The 20,103-nt window shown below is 56.0% G+C and overlaps 1 protein-coding gene across 1 annotated transcript; it reads right to left on the reverse strand.

The window, feature by feature from the left end:
* Window positions 1-106: 106 nt before the first annotated feature.
* PLEKHN1 (pleckstrin homology domain containing N1) lies at window positions 107-19,751 on the reverse strand. Its single transcript, XM_038746963.1, has 16 exons — window positions 19,669-19,751; window positions 18,943-19,042; window positions 11,295-11,441; window positions 10,694-10,774; window positions 9,239-9,308; window positions 8,203-8,330; window positions 7,508-7,657; window positions 6,825-6,905; window positions 5,224-5,299; window positions 4,466-4,620; window positions 4,097-4,288; window positions 3,400-3,582; window positions 2,929-3,060; window positions 2,343-2,555; window positions 1,666-1,714; window positions 107-953 (listed from the first exon to the last, which is right to left on the reverse strand). Exons 1-16 carry the CDS (start codon window positions 19,749-19,751, stop codon window positions 769-771), a joined length of 2,025 nt encoding a protein of 674 aa, XP_038602891.1. The 3' UTR covers window positions 107-768.
* Between the last annotated feature and the right edge of the window lie 352 nt (window positions 19,752-20,103).

Here is a 20,103-nt window from a genome sequence, read left to right on the forward strand (position 1 = left end):
AGGTGGAGGCAGGGCCGAGGCTGGGCACAGACAGATACACACACACACAGAAAACACTCTGGTCCTGAGGTGAACAAAGGCACCTTGTTATTGCAGCAGCCCGATGCGGGAGTCAGCAGGAAGGCAGACAGACAGACACAGACAGAAGGCCACCCTTCTATGGGCCGGGCCTCTGTGAACCTGAAACCAAAGCCCCCAGGGCTCTCCACCCTCTGCTTAGCACCTTCTGGGGAGGGAAGGAGGGGAGAAACTGACGATGGGCCAGTCGTGGGAGCAAGGAAGATTCACTGGGGAAAAACGAGTCTCCTGATCCTGTTGCTGCCACAAGTACAAGGTCAAAAGCCAAAAACAGTTGAGGATGTTTCTATGTGTGTCTGTGGGCGGGGAGGGGCGAGGGGTGTCACCCACGTCCTCCCCAGCCCTCCTTCCTCAATTGGTCCACACAGTGGCCGAGTTGGGGTGAGTCCCGGAGGTGAGAAAGGGTGCTATCGGAGCCGGGTGCAAGTCGAGCCTGGGGTTTTGGGGTGGACACTCAGTAAGTCACGGTCTGTGAAGGACCAAATGGGCAAGGACTCCTGCCTCGCAGCAGGGAGCACCAGGCTTCTCTGGGCTTAGAGCCGGGGGAGGGCACACAGCGCAGCTGTTGCACTCCATCCAGATGTCAGTCTCCCCCCCCTGTGCACTCCACGAGCAACAAGACAGGGGCTTCTCAGTGCCCACCAGCCCGGAGGGATCAGACAGAGGGGGGCGGAGGGTAGCGCCTGCCGCTCATATCCACTGAGTGAACCTGCTCTCACCCCCACGCGAACCAGGCCGGAGCCGCCGCTGAGATGGAGGGGCGGTTGTTTGGGGTTCCCACACATTGTCGTAGCTCAAGTCTTTCCGGCCGCTTTGCAGCTCATCATAGTCATGGGTCCCGGATCTGTCTTGGGAATGCCCCCGTTCCCCACCTCCTGCAGAGACAAGATGGCACCCAGTCATCCCTGCCCGGCTGAAATCAATCTGCGGGGAACAGGCCCAGCTCCCCTCATCTTGTTCCCCAAGCGAGGCAGGGCTGGGATGCTCTGAGAGGAAGGAGGAGCCGGACAGACAGCAGGATGCAGGAACATGTCCAAGCTTCCTGAGTCTGGCTGTCTGCTACATTTCTGACCTCTTTAGTTGTAAATACTTTCATATTTGTCTTCCCTGGTAAAGTGTAAGTTCCTTGTGGGCAGGGAACACATCACGTTGTTATTCCATGCTGCCTAAGCAGAAGGGGTCGATAATTCCAATCCAATCAATGGTATTTATTGAGCATTTACATGTACAGAGCATTGTACTAAGTGCCTGGAACAGTACAATACAACAGAGTTGGTAGATACGTTCCCTGCCCACAACAAGCTTACAGTCCAGACTCTACAATCACCACTCCTCCTCCTTGTGCCCTGAGCCTCCCATGACTTCCTGGCGTTCAGCCGGTGGTGCCGCAGCCCCGGTTCTTGATTCTGCCCTGCAGCCTTGAGCCTCTGACCCTCCTCTCCACCCCCCTACTCCCTGAAGCACAGCTGTTCTAGCCGTGACAAAGATGGCATGCCAGGCCTTGTCTCTGCAGAGGGTTGGATGGGTGAAGGATAAAGTGCGGTGAAGGGATCCTGGAATCGGCCAGGACTGGGTGGCCACACTTACCTGATCTCTGAGCCAACAGGGAATCCAAGGAGTCCCCCCGTCCGGACACCTGTGGGAAACCAGGAGCCGCTGAGACCCTAGAAGGGAGATCCTGCCACCTGGGCTAGTCAGAGACTCGAATGTTCCCTGCTGCTAGGCTGGCCTAGCTTGGGGCACCAGGATTCCTCCTTCCCTGCTCAGACAGGCCCTGTGCTGGGGGAGGAGGGGTAGGAGACCATACACCTCCCCACCCTCCCTACCCTCCCTGGAGTGGGGGTGATGGCCCTTCCGAGGCTCTGGTTATACCTGAGGCATGACAGGGCTACAGTCCTGTTTAGTCCACAGGGGGCAATCAGGGGGCAGTTCTATCGACCTCTACTAGGACCACGTGGGTGAGGGGACAACGAATACTTCAGTCCCCAGCCTCCCACTCTTCACAGTCCCACCAAACCAGTTCTCACAGAGGCTCCAGACACTATACTCAGCCCATTCTCCCCTCCCCTCAGTCCCTGGTGACCCTCTGGTACGAAAAGAGCAGATTCCTCCATCTGTGTGTCTCTCCATGTCCACCAGTGTGACACACTATACTAAGGCTCTTTTTCTCCCTGAATGCACTCATCTCTGCTGAACTTCGACGGCATCCCTCCATATCTCTGACCCTTGCTGGAGTCCAACGGGAACAGGGCTCCCGCACTCACCGTGGTCAATTGTGAGTTGTCCTGTGGGGACGGTCGCCGCTCCTTGAACGAGCCACTGTGACCCCGTTGTCGCCGCACTGGCTCCCTCCAAGGGGCATCGAGTGGGGGCTCCTTTGCAGGGGCGTGGGGGCCATCAGGGTTGGGGACTGAGACTGGGGCCACTGGATAGCTGCTCAGAGGCTCCGGGCCCCCCTTACTCTGGGCCTTCAGGTACTGTGGAGAGAGATACCAGAGGGCTGGCGTTGACTCAGGGCAGACCCCTTGGTTGGAAGGACTTGGGTTTGGTGGGGAAGAGAGAAACAGAGAGGTTATGAAGCATCCTCACCCTTTGGAGGGGAAACCAAGGTCCAAAGTGGCTGTGCCTTCCCTGGGCAGGGTGACAGGAATTGGGAAAAGATACTATAGCAACCCCTCTCCTCCCCACCTCGTCTCTGCTGGAACCTGAGTCCATACCCAGGGCAGAGCCGGGAACAGCCAGTGGAGACAGGCAGGTTAGGCAAAACTGGGCAACGCGACAAGGCTATGAATGTCTGGGGTACTCAGTTTCCCCACACCCAGCCTTTATCGCTCCTGGATGCGGACTGACCTCTTCCAGGAAGCTGACATCCATGATTTTGTGCCGGGTGGTAGAAGTGGGGGTGTAAGGGTCAGCATAGAGAGGTGACTGGGGCTTTTCCAGGGACCCGTCCTCACTCTCCTCCAAACTGCACCTGTGCAACTGGAGGAGAAGGTATGGCTGAGTCAGAGGAGAGGAGGGGGGTGCTGTGCAGTTGGAGACGATGTGACTGATAGTAATAATAATAATGGTATTTGTTAAGCGCTTACTATGTGCAAAGCACTGTTCTAAGTGCTGGCACTGTTCTAAGCGCTGATGAGGTTGCAACAAGGGCTGTCCAGTCTGACCTCTCCTTCGGCAAGTAACTGGGTCTCACCAGCTCCCCTCTTGACCCTGTTCCCCAAACCACCCAGGGAGGGGAGCCCCAGATCAACTGGTTGGTCCTTTATCTCCCACCACCTGATGCCTGACACATGCTGGACCGGGGCAGGGGGCACTTACATTGCTGAGATCCAGGTGCAGGGGAGCCCCCAGGGCCAGGCCCTCTCCTCGTTCAGGCTCCAAGTGGCCAGGATCAGCCTGGCCAAGCCGTTCGTGCTTCCCCTTTGATATCCGCCCGCTGCCTCCCCTCCTGAACCCGGATTTCCGCCGCCCTGTGCTGGACCCTCCGGAGTCAGCCTGGCCCTGTAGGGACAGACAGAGGGACAGACCAACCCCACCGCTGACCGCAAACCCAGAGATGTCCCAGCCCACCCATCCCCAAGGTGGTAGCCACATGGTCTCCTTTCCCCACCAGCTCTTATGTAACCTTCCAGAGAGTGTCTCCAATTAGCACTGGAAAGATCAATTCATTTATTAATTGCAATGCCAGGCTCTTGGGGGAGGGGTAATTGGGCAGTTGGAGGCGGAGCTGGCAATGAGTCTCCCTCCAGCGTCAGAGGCAGAGCCAGGAACCCCACCCAGAGCCCAGGGCCTGGGCCGTGCCTTCCCCTTTGGCCCCCTCTGCCCCCCCCACCCCCAGTATCACAGCAAGAGGGCCGGATTTCTCCCTCCCAATCAATGGGACCAGGACAACTGGTCCCATCTGCCTCTCCCGGCTCGACGGGACTCTGGGAAGAGCTGGGGCAGTGATGTTGGATTTCTTCCAATTCCCAGGCTCAGGCCCCAGCCCTTGGCCCCACCTCCACGCCCCACTCACCTGGACTGGCTGGGTAGAGCTGGGGGGCAAGGGGTCAGCGGCCAGCCTGCTGGCCATCAGGAAGCCGAGGGACTGGTCAGGGAGGGAGCCGCTGGTCTGTGAGGGGTGGGAGGAGGGAGCGGCCCTTCCCCCTGAGGCCCAGGAGTTGGTCCGACCATCGGAAGTCAGCGAGCCTCTCCCACTTCCTGAAAACTGATCGGATGGCACAGGGCTGACCCTTCCATCTTGGGGCGGGGAACTCGCTGCCCCTCATGCTCCCCATATTGCAGGCCAGCTCCTCCTCCCCTCCCCACCAACTCTGAGCTGGGAGTTCTAGAGGGTGGGGGCGGTTCTGCTCCGCTCTCCGCCCTTCCCCTCCCCCATCCTCACCTGGGCATAGTTTGGGAGCCGGGACCCCGAGAAGCTGTCTGAACCCGAGAGGGATGAATCCCCATTCCGGATCCGGGTGGCCCGGAACCCCCGAAGCCAATCCTGGTAATCTTCATAGCTGCTGCACGTGACCCGGATTGTGTTGATGAGGCGGCCTGGGGCAGAGCATATCCACTGTGGTCAGTGGCCAGACAGCCTTGTCCCCTCAGCAGGGCTCAGTGGGGTTCTAGGGAAGGAGGTGTCATTTCCCATTCACTCTGCCCTATCCCCGGAAGACTGAGGGGGTTCACCACGCAAGCCCTGATGCCTTGATCCCAAAGAGGCCATGTGATTCCCTTAGCTCCGGGCAACACAGAGGATAACCTTCCCCTACACTAGACCAAGCCTCCCTTTTGGACACTCCAGCCTTGTCCCTCACGGCCAGTCCACCCACCAGATGAACCTCCATCGCACAAGCAACAGCCCCGGGGTCAGGAGTCCCTTTCCGGGCTGACTGCTTTCGGCAGGGGGATAGAACTGTGAAGCTTCATCCTTTGCCCTTTGGCACTTCCCCAGTGAGTCCTACCTCATCCTGAGGTCCCGGCCTTAGCCCAGGCCCGCTTGACTGACTGAACTCTAACTCGCTTTCATCTGGTTTTGGTTCCAGAATCTTTGTACTTATACTTTCTCTCCATCAATCTTAACTTCTGGGGTTCTGACTCCCCCAAAGGAGTCTGACCCCAGAAACCAGCTGGGAATCCCTTGACCCGGAGTTCTACCTTCTATCAGGAACGACCTGATCTGCTTCCCGTCCTCTTCAAAGTTCAGCTGGACTGAGTTGAGGGGCAGCTCCCCCTGCAAGTGGGAGCAAGACATCAGAAACACCCTGGGCTAAGGAACCAGGTCCTTCCCCTGCCTTGGCACTCTTGGGTGATTAGGTCATTCGCCCTAGATCTGGGAGGAGTCAAGAGCTAGGCTAGATAGGGGGGCATTTGGACCGGAGGAGTCTAGGGGGCAAGTGGGGGAATGCTGACCATGGATGGCCTGAGGGGCCAGCGACTTAACCCCCTCAGGGCTCGGATGGTGGATGGCTCAGCCACCTGTGATGCTGCTGTGCCCTGGGAGCACAAAATCCCTGCACTCTGGAGACCTCCTTTCCAAAGGGACTGCTGGCTAGGATCCCACTCCCTGCCTGGGGCTGATCAGGGGGGATTTGGGCTTCAGTGGAGGGAGAGGGGCTGCCGTTCCTTAGGTCCTGGCCCAGGCCCCTGCTCTGGCCCTGCCTCTGGCTCTGGTCCTCCCAGGCTGCCCCAAGCTCAGGGCTCTGGGCAGGGAAGAGGCAACGCCTGGTGGGAGGGGGAAGGACCTGCCCAGGCATGTCTGGAAAATCAGGTTCTCACTGGAACCTAATGATTCTGCTTCCCCAGCGTCAGCCCTCAATCTGCCTGCTTGGAACCAAGTCCAGAGTTGGGGCTGGGCCAGGGCTGGGGCTGGACCACTCAGAAGCCTCCTCCCCCGAGAGCCCTAGGGACCCTCAGTTTTCTCAATTTCTCTGCCTTTGACTTCCCTAAAGTAGATAGCTGCTTTTTCCTTCCTACTTAGACTGTGAACTCCATGTGGGAGAGAGACTGCGTTGGACCTTAATTATCTTGTATTTCATCCTAGCACTCAGTGAAGTGCTTGGCACATAGTAAGCACTTGAGTACTTTTACTTATTTCTCCCCAATCTGTAGTCCTGATTACACTGAACCCTGGCTACCTGTTGTGCCTGCTCTCTGGCTCGATCCAGGGCAGGGCTGGCTCCCAAAAGCCATCTGTCTCCCACCCCAGCGTGGGTGAGCCCAGTGCAAGGAACAGAGTAGGTACTCAGTCTCCACGGGGCCCAAAGGGAATGAGGGAATGAGGTTTCCTATCCCCCCAGCTCAGGGTCCAGCCCCCTGCCCCGCCCCCAAGTCCCAGGGAGAAGCCTGGGACTGAGCAGCCCACCCCCATCCCAGCCTGGGCAAGAAATAGCAGGGCCCAGGGGCAAGAGCATGGGTTTCAGAGTCAGAGGATGTGGGTTCTAATCCCGGCTCTGCCACTTGTCTACTGTGTGACCTTGGGCACATCACTTTACTTCTCTGTGCAGCAGTGACCTCATCTGCAAAATCAGTGAGCTCCATGTGGGACAGGGACTATGTCCAAACTGATTACCTTGTATCTAGCCCAGTGCTTAGAACAGTGCTTGGCACATAGTAAGTGCTTAACAATTACCTTCATTATCATTATTATTATTATTATTATTATTATTATCCCAGAAGGGCTGTGGTGCTCCCTGGAACCTGGCAAGGATAGGCTGGGGAATAGGGGCACCCGACAGCAACGGGTGGGAAGGTCCCACCTTAAAGTGCAGCCCGCTGGGCTCTTCGGATATGATGACCAGCGTGGATGGGTACAGGATCAGGATCCGATTGTGCTGCTCCTGGGGACCAAACAGAAAAAAACAGGATGTGGTGGGGTTGGGGGTCAGGGGTCAGGGGTCCAGTTTCCTGAAACGCTCTCGATCCCTGCTCCTTCACCCTTCAGAAGCAGCATGGCCTAGTGGATAGAGCACAGGTCTGGGAATCAGAGGACCTAGGTTCTAATCCCAGCTCCTCCACTTGTCTGCTGTGTGGCCTTGGGCAAGTCGCTTCAGTTCTCTGTGCCTCAGTGATCTCATCTGTAAAATGGGGATTGAGACTTGTATTCACCCCAGCACTTAGTACAGTGACTGGCACATAGGAAGGGCTTAAATACCATAATTGTCATTCTTCTTCTTCTTCTTATTATTATTAGGAGTTCCCCCACCCCACAGCCTTGGGTGAATGTGAAAATCCCCTCGTCCTCTTGGAAGCCCCTGGATCCTGGATTCTAGCCCCTGGATAGCCTGGGGGGAGGGGGAGGGGAGCAGGGGGCATTGCAAGGTAATTAGGTCAGTCTCTGCCGGGCTCTGCTCACCAGTAAGCTCAGCTCTTTGTCTCTAGAAAAGGATGACTCAGAGTCACCTCCCCCCCACCCCTTTCCCACCCACCCCCGCAGCCTCACCTGGAAAGGTAAATGCTGCAGCTTCACCTTGGAGACACAGAGTATGTCGCCCAGCGTTTCCCTCCTGCTGCCCTCCCAGCCCAGCACGGGCTGATGCTGCACTGACCACCGCAGGGCCTCCTGCCTCAGGCCGCCATCTGTCTCCCAGACCTGCAGTGCCAGACACGCTCAGCATCAGGCCCGGGGATGGTGGTGGTAAGGGGTGGGGAAATCCCGATGGACCCAGGGACTGTGAGGGGTAGCAGCCCCTCCAGCCCCCCAGAGCCCGGAGGCGGTTTTATCGTTGCTGGGATTTATTGCATTGATGAATTTATTTATTTGTATTGAAGTCTGTCTCCCTCCTCTAGACTGTAAACTCACTGTGGGCAGGGAATGTGTCTGTCTATGGTTGTATTATACTCTGCCAAGTGCTTAGTACAGTGCTCTGCACACAGTAAGCACTCAATAAATGTGATTGAATGAATGAATGAATGGGATTGTGCTGGGAAGCGGGGAGAGGGGAAGAGGAGGGTGGGCCGGGGGAAGGTTTTCATGGCCGTGCCCTTTGCCCTTAGATTTTCTAGCATGGGGCCAGCCGGATCATAAACCAGCTCATGTCCAGTCCGGTCCTTGAGGGCTGGGACCGGTGGTGAGGAATGGGGATGGAGAGCTGGGAGTGTGAACTGTGGCGGGTAGGGTGGGTGCAAGGTACAGACCTGGGATGGGGACTGCCGGCGGGCGTGGGGGCCTGTGCTGAACTCGATCTGCTTCTGGAGGTGGAAGAGCCACTGGCACAGCTCCAGCTCGCTGGGGCACTGCACGAGGAGCGGGTTCAGGAGGGGCCCTGGGGGAGCAGCGGGCAGGTGGGGTGAAGGCTCAGCATGACGCCAAAGGGACCCTCATCCAGCCGCCCACCCCTTAGTCTTTGCCCCCAAGCCCTCACTCCTTCTCCTCCGGCGCACGGGGCTGATGGCAGCACCAGGACACCCCGGGCTGAGATCCGGCCAGCCTCCCCCATCTCCCCTGCCCCCCACCAGGGGCCAAACCAGCCACCTCCGGGCACATCTGTCCTCTGGTAGAAACAGCTGGAGCCGCTCCCTGCCGCCCTCCACCCCCAGCTGCCTGGATCAGTCACTGGCCAGGATTGCTCATATCCGGCCCTACTCTCCAGCTCCCGCCCCTCCCCAGCCCCTGCTCTGCTCTTGCCTGCTGTCTTGCCCCTCCACCCTCTCTCTACCCTGTCCCTTCCTCACCAGCCCCTGCCCTGCCCCCACCTCTTCCCCACCACTCACTGCTCTGCTTTCCGGCCACCTCCTCCATCATTGCTTCCTACCTTGTGCATTCCCCACTGCCCTGCCCCTCGGCACCCGGCCCCTGCCTCCACCCCCGCCCCGGTCCAGCTCCTGCCCTGCCCATCAATCACTCACTCTGAACCTGTGCTCTGAGCCAGCTCAGAGAGGCCCAGCTGCGAGTGCGGGGTCAGGTCCCGCACACCATTGCCTGTGGCATAGCAACTCCAGGTCCCAGTGGGCCCCGGGAGCTCTAATCACTGGCAGGAGGGGTGAGATTGAACAGGGCGAATGTTTCCCTCCTTTATCCCCAAGTTCTAACCCCATCCTGCTCCCATTCGAGTACCTAAGGCAATGGCTGTTAACCGGCTGACACATCAGCCTGCCTCCCTCCCGCCGAGAGCTCACATACTGTGGGCACTGCCGGGATGGGCTCCCCACCCCACCCTGCTCCATCCAGTACCTGTGATCTGGAAGGCGTGGTTCTCCGTTGCCAGCCGAGAGATGCTCAGGTCCTTCAGTGGCAGGAGTCCCTGTGGAGGGCCAGCAGGCCAGAGCAGATCTGGGGTGAATGGGCATCACCTGGGCCCTATGGACCCCTACCCTGCCTTCCCAGGGACTCATGGTCTTAATGAACATTTTACAGCTAAGGTAACTAAGGCCCAGAAAAGTTAAGTGACTTGTCCAACGTCACGTAGCAGAAAGTGGCGGAGCCGGGTTTAGAACCCAAGTCCTTTGGACTTGCAGACCTGTGCTCTATCCACTAGGATACACTGCTTCTCCAGGCTACACTGCGTGTCTGATGTAGGGAAAGGAGAGGGTTCACTTCAAGGAACAAACTAACAGAAGCAGTGACATTCCCACCCAGTTCCCGGTTCTCCTGATCCCTATATGCCCTAGCCCCGGCTTGTCCCCGGCCTCTCCAGGTCCCGGCCCCTGCTCCAGGCCTCCAGCTCTTCCTGGTCCCTGGACCCCCTCAGTCCCTCCACCAGCCTTTGACCCAGGACCAAGCCTCTCTGCATCCCTGCCCCTGTTCCCATCTCACAGCTCCTCTTGGTCTGGCTCGAACCCTCCTCCCCTAGCCCCCAGTCCCTCCTAGTCTCTTTACTACCAGCCCCCAGCTCAGGACCCGGTCTCTCCCAGTCCTTGTCCCAGCTCTCGGCCCCCGGCCCCTCCTGGTCTCTGCCAGCCCCCAGTCAAGTCATGGGTTCTAATCCCAACTTTGCCACGTATCTGCTGTGAGACGCTGGGTACGTCACTTCACTTCCTCTGTGCCTCAGTTACCTCATCTGTAAAATGGGGATTGAAACTGTGAGCCCCATGTGGGACAAGGACTATGTCCCATCTGATTTGCTTGTATTCACCCCAGCACTTAATACAGTGCCCGGCACACAGTAAGCGCTTAACAAATACCATGATCATAGAATAACAATAATAACAATAATGATGATATTTGTTAAGCACTTCCTATGTGCCAAACACTGTTCTAAGCACTGGGGTAGATACAAGGTAATCAGGTTGTCCCACGTGGGGCTCACAGTCTTAATTCCCATTTTACAGATGAGGCAACTGAGACTCAGAGAAGATAAGTGACTTGCCCAAAGTCACACAGCTGATAAGTGTGTGATAAGCCAAGCTTAGAATCCACAACCTCTGACTTCCAAGCCCATGCTCTTTCCACTAAGCCACACTGTTTCTTCACTGCTGCTTCTTGATGATGATGACGATCATCATCATCATCAATCCCTACTAGCCCCTCCATCCCTGGCCCCCAAGCCAATCCCCAGGTTCTTCCATTTTCGGCCGATTCTCGGCCCCTCTTGATCCTTCCACTCCCCAGTCCCCAGCCCAGTCCCTGGACTCTGGTGGTCTCTGACTCCAGTCCCGAGTCCCAGCCCCCGGCCCCACCCCAACCCACCTGATAAGTCAGTCCATCGGGGCTGAGGGCCTGAAAGTGCAGGTGACTCTGGAACAGCTCCAAGTAACAGTCGTTCACTTCCTGCAGGGTGACAGGGTTAGTCAGTAGACCGTATTTATTGAGCACTTACTGTGTGCAGAGCACTGTACTAAGTGCTTGGGAGAGTACAATAAAACAACAGACATATTCCCTGCCTGCAACAAGCCTACAGTCTAGAGGGGGAGAAGTTTTTCCTGAGAGTTTGGCATTCCTAAACCAACACCTGCTGAGCCTCTGCCTGTGCTGGGTGTCAGTGAGGGGAGGGAGGGGAGGGAGAGGGAGCCATCAAGGATCAGTGCCCCCCAAAGTAGAACCAGAAGCTTCAACCAAGCCCCCCACCTCATCCCAAAATGGACTTGCGGTGTTGGACTGCTCCTGGAGCCTAACTCGGAATTCACTGTTCCCCAACATGGGTCGGGGGTCAGAGGTCAGACTTCTGTCCCAGTCCCCAACCAGAAAGAAGGGCCGGCATGAAAGGGTCACCCAGAAACCCCAGCCACCTGACTCCTGTTTCCCAGATCATTCAGCCCCTTCCCAGTCACGTGGAGGACCTGGCACCCACCTGGCAGTGCTGGAACTTGAACTTGACCTTGGCGTAGTGGACAATGCTGCCCAGGTTGCGAACGCTGGTCCAGCGATGACCCTTCCTGGATACACTCGGGAACTGTTGGTCCAAGCTCCTTCTCTGATTTTCCTGGCCAGCAATGTCCTAGCCCAAGAGAGAGCAGCAGGGCGGCTCAGGCCCAGAGCAGGTGGGGGCCAGGTGGCACACTTTGGTGTGGGGCAGAAGGGTGTTTCTCGCTGATCATGCCCTGGGCTAGTGACCCTGTAGCACTCGCGGTCCAGAGGGGAGCGCCACTCCGGCCCTTACCCCTCCTTATTCATTCATTCAATCATATTTATTGAGTGCACTGTACTAAGTGCTTGGAAAGTACATTTCGGCAATAAAGACAATCCCAGCTCACAATGGGGAGAAGCAACTGGACAGATTGGTCATGGAAAAAAGGGGGCAGGAAGGCCCTGTTCCTGGCTCCTGTCGTTATCCCTGATCTCTCCTGGTGCCAGCCCCTGTTCCCAGCTCCTCCTGGTCCCCGGTCCCCGCCAAGTCCCTCCTGAATCTTCCATCACCAGCCCCTGGCCCAGGACTCAGCCTCTCCCAATCCTTGCCAATGTTCCTGATCCCCAGCTCCTCTTGGTCCCTAGTTCCCAACAAGCCCTGTACTCCCTAGCCGCCAGTCCCTCCTGGTTCCTCCACCAGCAGCCCCGGGCCCAGGACCCAGCTTTTCCAGGTCCCTGCCCCAGCCCCTGGCTTCTTGATCCCTGGCAGCACCCCCTCCAACTCCTGATCCCTACTAATCTCTTCATCCCTAGCCCCCAGCCCAATTCCCAGCCTCTTCCGTTGCCTGCCCCTACTCCCGGCCCCTCCTGATCCCTCCCCTCCCTGGCCCCAGCCCAGTCCCTGGCCTTTAGTGGTATGGGGGGAGGGGGTGTAGGTGGGCCACAGGAGGCCTTGAGGGGGAATTGGGGCAGTGAACATTGCCACCATCCCTCTGCACCCACCAGTCAGTTCCTCAGGAAGGAGCACAGCTCTCACAAGAGTTCTCCAAGGCCGGGTTGGTTCAAGGCTGTTCAAGGCTGGTGGAGTGGGGAAGGAGGGCAGAGCTAGACTGTGGGCAGTTGGAGTAGCGTGGCTCAGTGGAAAGAACACAGGCTTGGGAGTCAGAGATCATGGGTTCGAATCCCAGCTCCGCCACTTGTCAGATGTGTGACCTTGGGCAAGCCACTTAACTTCTCTGTGCCTCAGTTACCTACCTCATCTGGAAAATGGGGATGAAGTCTGTGAGCCCCAAGTGGGACAACCTGATCACCTTGTATCATCCAAGTGCTTAGAACAGTGTTTTGCACATAGTAAGCACTTAACAAATACCATTATTATTATTATTATTGGAGGGCACTGCTCCTTTGGGGCAGGGGGTGGAGTGGGTCCTGGGCTGAGCTGGGCAGAGGTACGGAAGGGTAAGTGCCAGGTCCTTTTCCAGGGGGCGAGGCTTCTCCTAGACTTGGGAAATCTCTGGAATGTGACCCCACAGCCCCGCATTTCCTGCGTACCTGGGCCCCCGCGGGGCAGGGTCTCCACGCCCGCCGGCCTGTTGAGGGAGCCATCCCTAGATGTGCCAGGGCAACATGGGGGTGCAGGACAACCACCCCATCATCAGTGAGATTTCAGATAGGGTGTGGTAGGTAGGGTGTTGGGGAAGGGGCTGAGAGACTCTGCCACGTCTACCCTCATTTTGTCCCTGTTGTGCCACTCTGCCAGCAAGTTGGGTGTTACCAAAGGGGCAGGAGTTAAAGGCCATGAGGGTGAGGAGGTGGTCGGGCGGGGAGGGGCTCATATTGGCATCTCTACGGCTATGTAGGGCTGTCCAGCTCTCCCTCTCTCTCACTGATTCATTCATTCAATTGTATTTATTGAGCACTTACTGTGTGCAGAGCACTGTACTAAGTGCTTGGGAAGTACAAGTCAGCAACATATAGAGACGGTCCCTACCCAACAACGAGCTCACAGTCTAGAAGGGGGGGAGACAGACAACAAAACAAAACATGTAGACAGGTGTCAAAATCATCACTGATTGGCTCTGACCAGTGTCAACCTGGCAGTTCAGATTGAGGACCGACCAGGGCAGTGGTGCAGACAGAGTTCAGGGACAAAGTCAGGAAGGACTCAGGAGTCCTGGCCCCCAATTTCCCTTCTCTGCGGGGAGTCGATACCTGTTTTGTGTGGGTGCATTTGGGGCCTTTCCCCGGAATTTTAGCCAAGTGTCTGGGCTGTGGCCCTTCCCCAGATCAGAGTCCCTTGCTGAGGCGATACCCAACACCGACAGTCAGGAAGTTCTTCCTGATGTCTAGCCTCAATCCCACCTGCTGTAGGTCCAGGCTGTTTTCTTTCTCAACGCCACCATCTTCTTTCCTTTTAGAAGGAAACTGGTTCTACCTGGAGCAGCAGGGCTGGTGCCCGGCCCGGGAGCTGGGATTGGGCACACCCATCCCGGCTCAGCCACCAGCCTGGGACGCCCTACAAGAGACCATGCCCATTGAGCTGGTAATTAATGGCTTCAGGGAGCCGCCCAGCTGCCCCCTCCACCCCTCCCCAAGCTGCAGGCATGAAGCACTCCTCTTGGCCCAGATGCAGTTGAGAAGGGAAGGGAGAAGCTCAAGGGGTCTCCTCCCTTCGCCTGTCCCTCCCCATTCCTCCCTGTGGCCATGGAGCCAGCCATGGGGAACAGTAGACCCTTTTCCTGCTGCCCTAACACCTATCTGCTCAACACACACCAGAGTGGGCAGCTGGGAAGAGGGATTCAAGAGCTAGCAGTCAAGGGTTAATGGGGGGGCAGGGGCAGAGTAATCACGGCTTTTCCAGTCCAGGCCCCCAAGGCCCTGGAGATTTGGATTAACATTAACTGGACAGTTTTGAAACCCCGACCCTGCCTAACCCCTGGCCTTTGCCGCCTGCCCAGGGATCCGGTCTGTCCACTCTTCCCTCAGACTGAACACTGGACCAAGGCATTTGGGCTGTGGTCTCGGGGTTTTGGCTCCTTCCCCTTCCCAGAGCCCCTAAAGAAGTCTAAGACTGAATGTGAGCAGTCCATGTCCCTCGCTTGCCTCTCTCCCGGGTTCTGGCCCCGAACGAGCAACTGGGCAGCACAAGTTAGGCCACAGAGGGATTAGCCGGAATGCTCTGATGGTCTGGGGGCCACCTGGTCCCTGACCATGCCCCTCTGGAAGGGGCAGAACCAGCAGGCCCTGGTAGGGAGAAGGCAGCGGGAGGGCAAGCGGGCAGAGCAGCCGGCCGGACTCTACTCATTGGCACCAGCCCGAAAAGTTATGGCAAGTGTTTTTCCTCTAAAATGTAAGGGCCAAAAGCTCAGCAGGAGAGGCTGAGTTTAGACATCAGGAAGAACTTCTTGGTGGTCAGCATGAGGGCACTGTAGATAGAGCCTGGGCGTCAGGAGACATGGGTTCTAATCTCGGCTCTGCCACTTCCCTGCTGGATGGCTTTGGGCAAATCAGTATCTCTGTATCAGTTTCCTCATGTGTAAAATGTGGATTAAATACCTGTTCTCCCTGTCCCTTAGATGTGAGGGACAGAAACTGGATCTGATCTGACTGTACTGAATCCACCCCAGCATTTAGCATAGTGCTCGGCACATAGATTCTATTTATTTTATTTTGTTAATATGTTTTGTTTTGTTTTCTGTCTCCCCCTTCTAGACTGTGAGCCCACTGTTGGGTAGGGACCGTCTCTATATGTTGTCAACTTGTACTTCCCAAGCGCTTAGTACAGTGCTGTGCACACAGTAAGCGCTCAATAAATATGATTGAATGAATGAATGAGTGAATACATACCACAACTATGATTATTCTTGAGACATCACTATAGGAGGCCAAGGTGCCTCATTCCCTGAGAAGTTGGGGATAATAATAATAATAATAATAATAATAATAATAGCATTTATTAAGCACTTACTATGTCCAAAGCACCGTTCTAAGCACTGAGGAGGTTACAATGATGATGACGGCATTTATTAAGCGCTTACTATGTGCAAAGTACTGTTCTAAGCACTGGGGAGGTTACAAGGTGAGCAGGCTCTGCCACGGGGGACTCACAGTCTTCATCCCCATTTTACAGATGAGGGAACTGAGGCACAGAGAAGTTAAGTGATTTGCCCAAAGTCACACAGCTGACAATTGGCGGAGCCGGGATTTGAACCCATGACCTCTGACTCCAAAGCCCGAGCTCTTTCCACTGAGCCACGCTGCTTCTCAAGGTGATCAGGTTGTCCCATGGGGGGGCTCACAGTCTTAATCCCCATTTTACAGATGAGGTAACTGAGGCATAGAGAAGTTAAGTGACTTCCCCAAAGTCACACAGCTGACAAGTGGTGGAGCTGGGATTTGAACCCATGACCTCTGACTCCAAAGCCCATACTGTTTCCATTGAGCCAAGCTGCCTCTCAGAAGATTCATTCATTCATTCAATCATATTTATTGAGTGCTTACTGTGTGCAGAGCTTTGTACTAAGCGATTGGGAAGTACAAGTTGGCAACATACAGAGACGGTCCCTACCCAACAGTAGGCTCACAGTCTAGAAGGGGGAGACAGACAACAAAACAAAACATATTAACAAAATAAAATAAATAGAAGAGTAAATAAGTACAAGTAAAATAGAGTAATAAATCTGTACATCAGAGGTAAGATGTCCCCTAATGTTTCCTTCCTACTTGGGGGCCCATGAATCCCTCAGTGGACGTGCCAAAGACTGGGGATGCCTCCATTTACCATCCCCCCACCCCAAGCAGCTCCAACAGGGCCCTGTGTGGGGGCACACAGCCACCATCCCGGGCTATTATCTCTGGTGACTCAGCTTCCCCACCTGGGCAATGGGTGGGTTCCCTGGGCCTCTGTCTGAAGAGTGATTGCTCTGGCCTACTGACCCCAGTCTCCAGGTCCTGGCATCAGGGCCTGCCTCCTCCATCCATGTATGGGAGGTGCATTCACCACTGCCACGGGGGACAATGAGGCACAGAGAGAGGAAGAGACAAGAACCTACCCAAGGGAACAGAGCCTGCTGGGACAGAAGTGGGAAGTGGAACCCAGTCCAGCCTGCATTTCGAGCTGCTACATTCCAGGGGCCTTAAATCGTGTGTTTAAGTGGCCCCTCTGTGGACACACAGTCATACACACCTTGACACACCTGGGGTCACACCCACACACACAGACCCAGGTACCTAACCTCCCACTTGACAGAGACAGATCAGATAGCAAACTCCTTGCATGCACGCATACACACACATGCATTACATACACTTGTGCACGTGAGCATCCTCTCTCCCTCAACCTCAACAAAGCTGCACTTTGGGCTGGCTGCTTCCTGGGGGTGTCTCCCAACTGTCCTCCGCCACGACCCAAAGCCAGGGCTCCTGATTGGGCCTAATGATCATTCTGTCCAGGCAGCCAGGGAGGTGAGTAAGTGACCAACTCCCTTCCTCCCCAGAGTAGGCTTAAATCTGGGGACTGCAACCGTAGAGACTTGTGAGCACAATAATAATAATCATAATTATGGTATTTGTTAAGTGCTTAACTATGTGCCAGGCACTGGGGTGGATACAAGTAAAGTGGGTCAGACACAGTCCCTGTCCTACATGGGACAAGACTGTGAGCCCTATGTGGGGCAACTTGATCACATTGTATCCCCCCAGCGCTTAGAACAGTGCTTTGCACGTAGTAAGCACTTAACAAATGCCATTATTATTCCTTCCTTCTCTCTCTGAAACCTCCAGTTTCTCCCCTTTTCTTTTAGACTGTGAGCCCAATGCTGGATAGGGACTGTCTCTATATGTTGCCAATTTGTACTTCCCAAGCGCTTAGTACAGTGCTCTGCACATAGTAAGCGCTCAATAAATACGATTGATGATGACATGGGGCTCAAAGTCTCAGTCTCCATTTTACGGATGATGTAACTGAGGCCCAGAGAAGGGACTTCTCAAGGTCACACAGCAGTGTAGAGCTGGGATTGGAACCCATGCCCTTCTGACTCTCAGGCCTGTGTTCTATCCAGTACGCCATGCCGCACAAGAACAGAGCAAGTTTCGCTCAGTGAGGAGAGCCACAGCTTCTCCTTGGGTTGTGCGGTGCCAAGTGGTTTCTACACCCAGCAGGTACCCGGTACAGCGCTCTGCACCCAGGCAGGACAGAGTGTTCAGCTGGCAGAGGCATCGGGCGTGAGAAACAGCATGGTGTAGTGGATAGAGCATGGGCCTCACGGTCAGAAGGTCATGGGTTCTAATCCCAACTCTACCAATTGTCTGCCGTGGGGCCTTGGGCAAGTCACGAAACTTGCCATGTAGCCTTGGGCAAGGCAAGAGAAGCATCATGGCTCAGTGGAAAGAGCACGGGCTTTGGAGTCAGGTCATGGGTTCAAATCCCGACTCTGTCAATTGTCAGCTGTGTGACTTTGGGCAAGTCACTTAACTTCTCTGTGCCTCAGTTCCCTCATCTATAATATGGGGATGAAGACTGTGAGGACCCCGTGGGACAACCTCCTTCCCCTCCCCACAGCACCTATATATATATGCATATATGTTTGTACGTATTTATTATTCTATTTACTTATTTTATTTGTACATGTTTATTCTAATTATTTTATTTTATTAATATGTTTTGTTTTGTTCTCTATCTCCCCCTTCTAGACTGTGAGCCCACTGTTGGGTAGGGACCGTCTCTATATGTTGTCAACTTGTACTTCCCAAGCGCTTAGTACAGTGCTCTACACACAGTAAGCGCTCAATAAATACGAATGAATGAATGAATGAATCCCAACTTGTACTTCCCAAGCGCTTGGTACAGTGCTCTGCACACAGTAAGCGCTCAATAAATACGATTGAATGAATGAATCACCTTGTAACCTCCCCAGCGCTTAGAACAGTGCTTTGCACATAGTAAGCACTTAATAAATGCCATTATTATTATTATTACTTCAATTCCCTGCTCCTCAGTTCCTTCATTTGTAAAACTGAGATTTCAACTGTGAGCCCCATGTGGGACAGGGACTGTGTCCAACTTGCTTGCTTGTATTCACCCCAGGGCTTAGTACAGTGCCTGGCCCATAGTAAGCGCTTAAGCAAATACCACAATTACAAATACAACAATCAGGGCTCCTGTCCACCCGACTGCCTGTCTGCTGACCTTTCCCGGGCAGAGGGAGGGCCAGATTCTGGTCCCGGTGGCTGGAGATTGTTCAGACCTGTGGGATCCCAGGGCAGCAGCCGGAATCAACAAAAAGAATGGTCCCGGAGAGAGCAGAGTCTCTTCTTCCCTCCACCCCCATGGAGAGCGGCAGAGAGGGTATCTCAGGGGGCCACGGAGAGGGTATCTCTGCGGGCACGGGGAACCCCAGGCAGCCAGCTCAGCCGGGATGATGGGGCGGGGAGTGAGAATGGGTGGGGGGAGGGGAGTCTGGTTGCACAGGAGTTTTCCCAGAGAAGAGACGCATCATCCTGATAAGGGCTTCCTGCCTCACCCTCCTGCTACACAACACATACCCACCTACACACCTCCCCCGCCCCACCGGTGTCACACTTCATAAATCAGTCCTTTGCCGGTTTTCCTCAGGTAAGAGGAGGTGGGGTGTGTGTGCCTGGGTGGGACTCACCTTCCCGGGGATGTAGTACAGAATCTTGTCCGCCGTGGTGTCTCGCTCTTGCCCGGCATCACCCCCGAACAGGCCGGTCAGCTTCCTCAAACTGTCCTCCCTGAGGGGAGAGAGTGGGGGCTGTGGGAGACCGACAGGGCGACCCCAGCCCAACCGGTCCTGGGACTCCCCTGGTTAAACAACAGCAAAGTAACCCCGGCGCGGGAAGCAGCGTGTCTCAGTGGAAAGAGCCCGGGCATGGGTTCTAATCCCGGCTCCGCCACTTGTCAGCTGTGTGACTTTGGGCAAGTCACTTGACTTCTCTGGGCCTCGGTTCCCTCATCTGTAAATTGGGGATTAAGACTGTGAGCCCCACGGGGGACAACCTGATCACCTTGTTTCCCCCCGCAGCGCTCAGAACAGTGCTTTGCACATAGTAAACGCTTAACAAATCCCATCATCATTATTATTATCTTTCTGGGGGCAGAGTTGGAGTCCGGTCCCGGTGGCTCTGCCCGGACATCGACCCTCGGACCTTTCCCAGATTCATGGCTTCTCCCTTGGGGGTCCCGGGCAGGGAACCCCCCCAGTGCAGTGAGTTTGAGGGGGCGGTTTTTGGGGGACCGGGGCAGGGCGGAGACCCTTAGGCCGGCCGGAGGGGGCGGGTGGCTAACAAGAGGGACCGGAGCCGGGCCGGGGGTGTCTGTCCGACGGGAATCCCCCTCCCCGCCGGCCAGGAGCAATTACCTTTGGGCTTTCAGCGACGGTTTCCTGGAGAAGGAGGCGCGGAACCGGGCCGGAGCCTGCGGGACGCAGCTCGAGTTCCCCATGGCAGGGGGCAAGTGGGTCGGGGGGCGACCGGTCCGGAGCGCTCGGGCGTGTGTGCCCGTGTGTCTGTGTGTATGTAATGTGTGTGTCTGCGGTGGGGTGCGAACACCGGGGAGGGGCGGGGCCTGGGGGCGGAGCGTCGAGCAGAAACTTCTTTTCCGTCTCGGTCCGGGCTGGGAGCTACGGGCGGTTTCGGTCTGGGCCTTTCCCTCCCCCGTGGGGTGATCCGGACGCATCCTAGGGTCAAAGGTCAGCCCCTTTCTGACCTCGGCAGCCTCCAGGTAGAAGTCTTCGCGCCGGGAGCCACGTGGGCAGCCTCGTCCTCACTTTCTCCCCCTACCATCCTCGGGCCCT

This window comes from Tachyglossus aculeatus, chromosome 5 (assembly GCF_015852505.1).
Source record: "Tachyglossus aculeatus isolate mTacAcu1 chromosome 5, mTacAcu1.pri, whole genome shotgun sequence".
NCBI classification, from domain to species: Eukaryota; Metazoa; Chordata; class Mammalia; order Monotremata; family Tachyglossidae; genus Tachyglossus; species Tachyglossus aculeatus.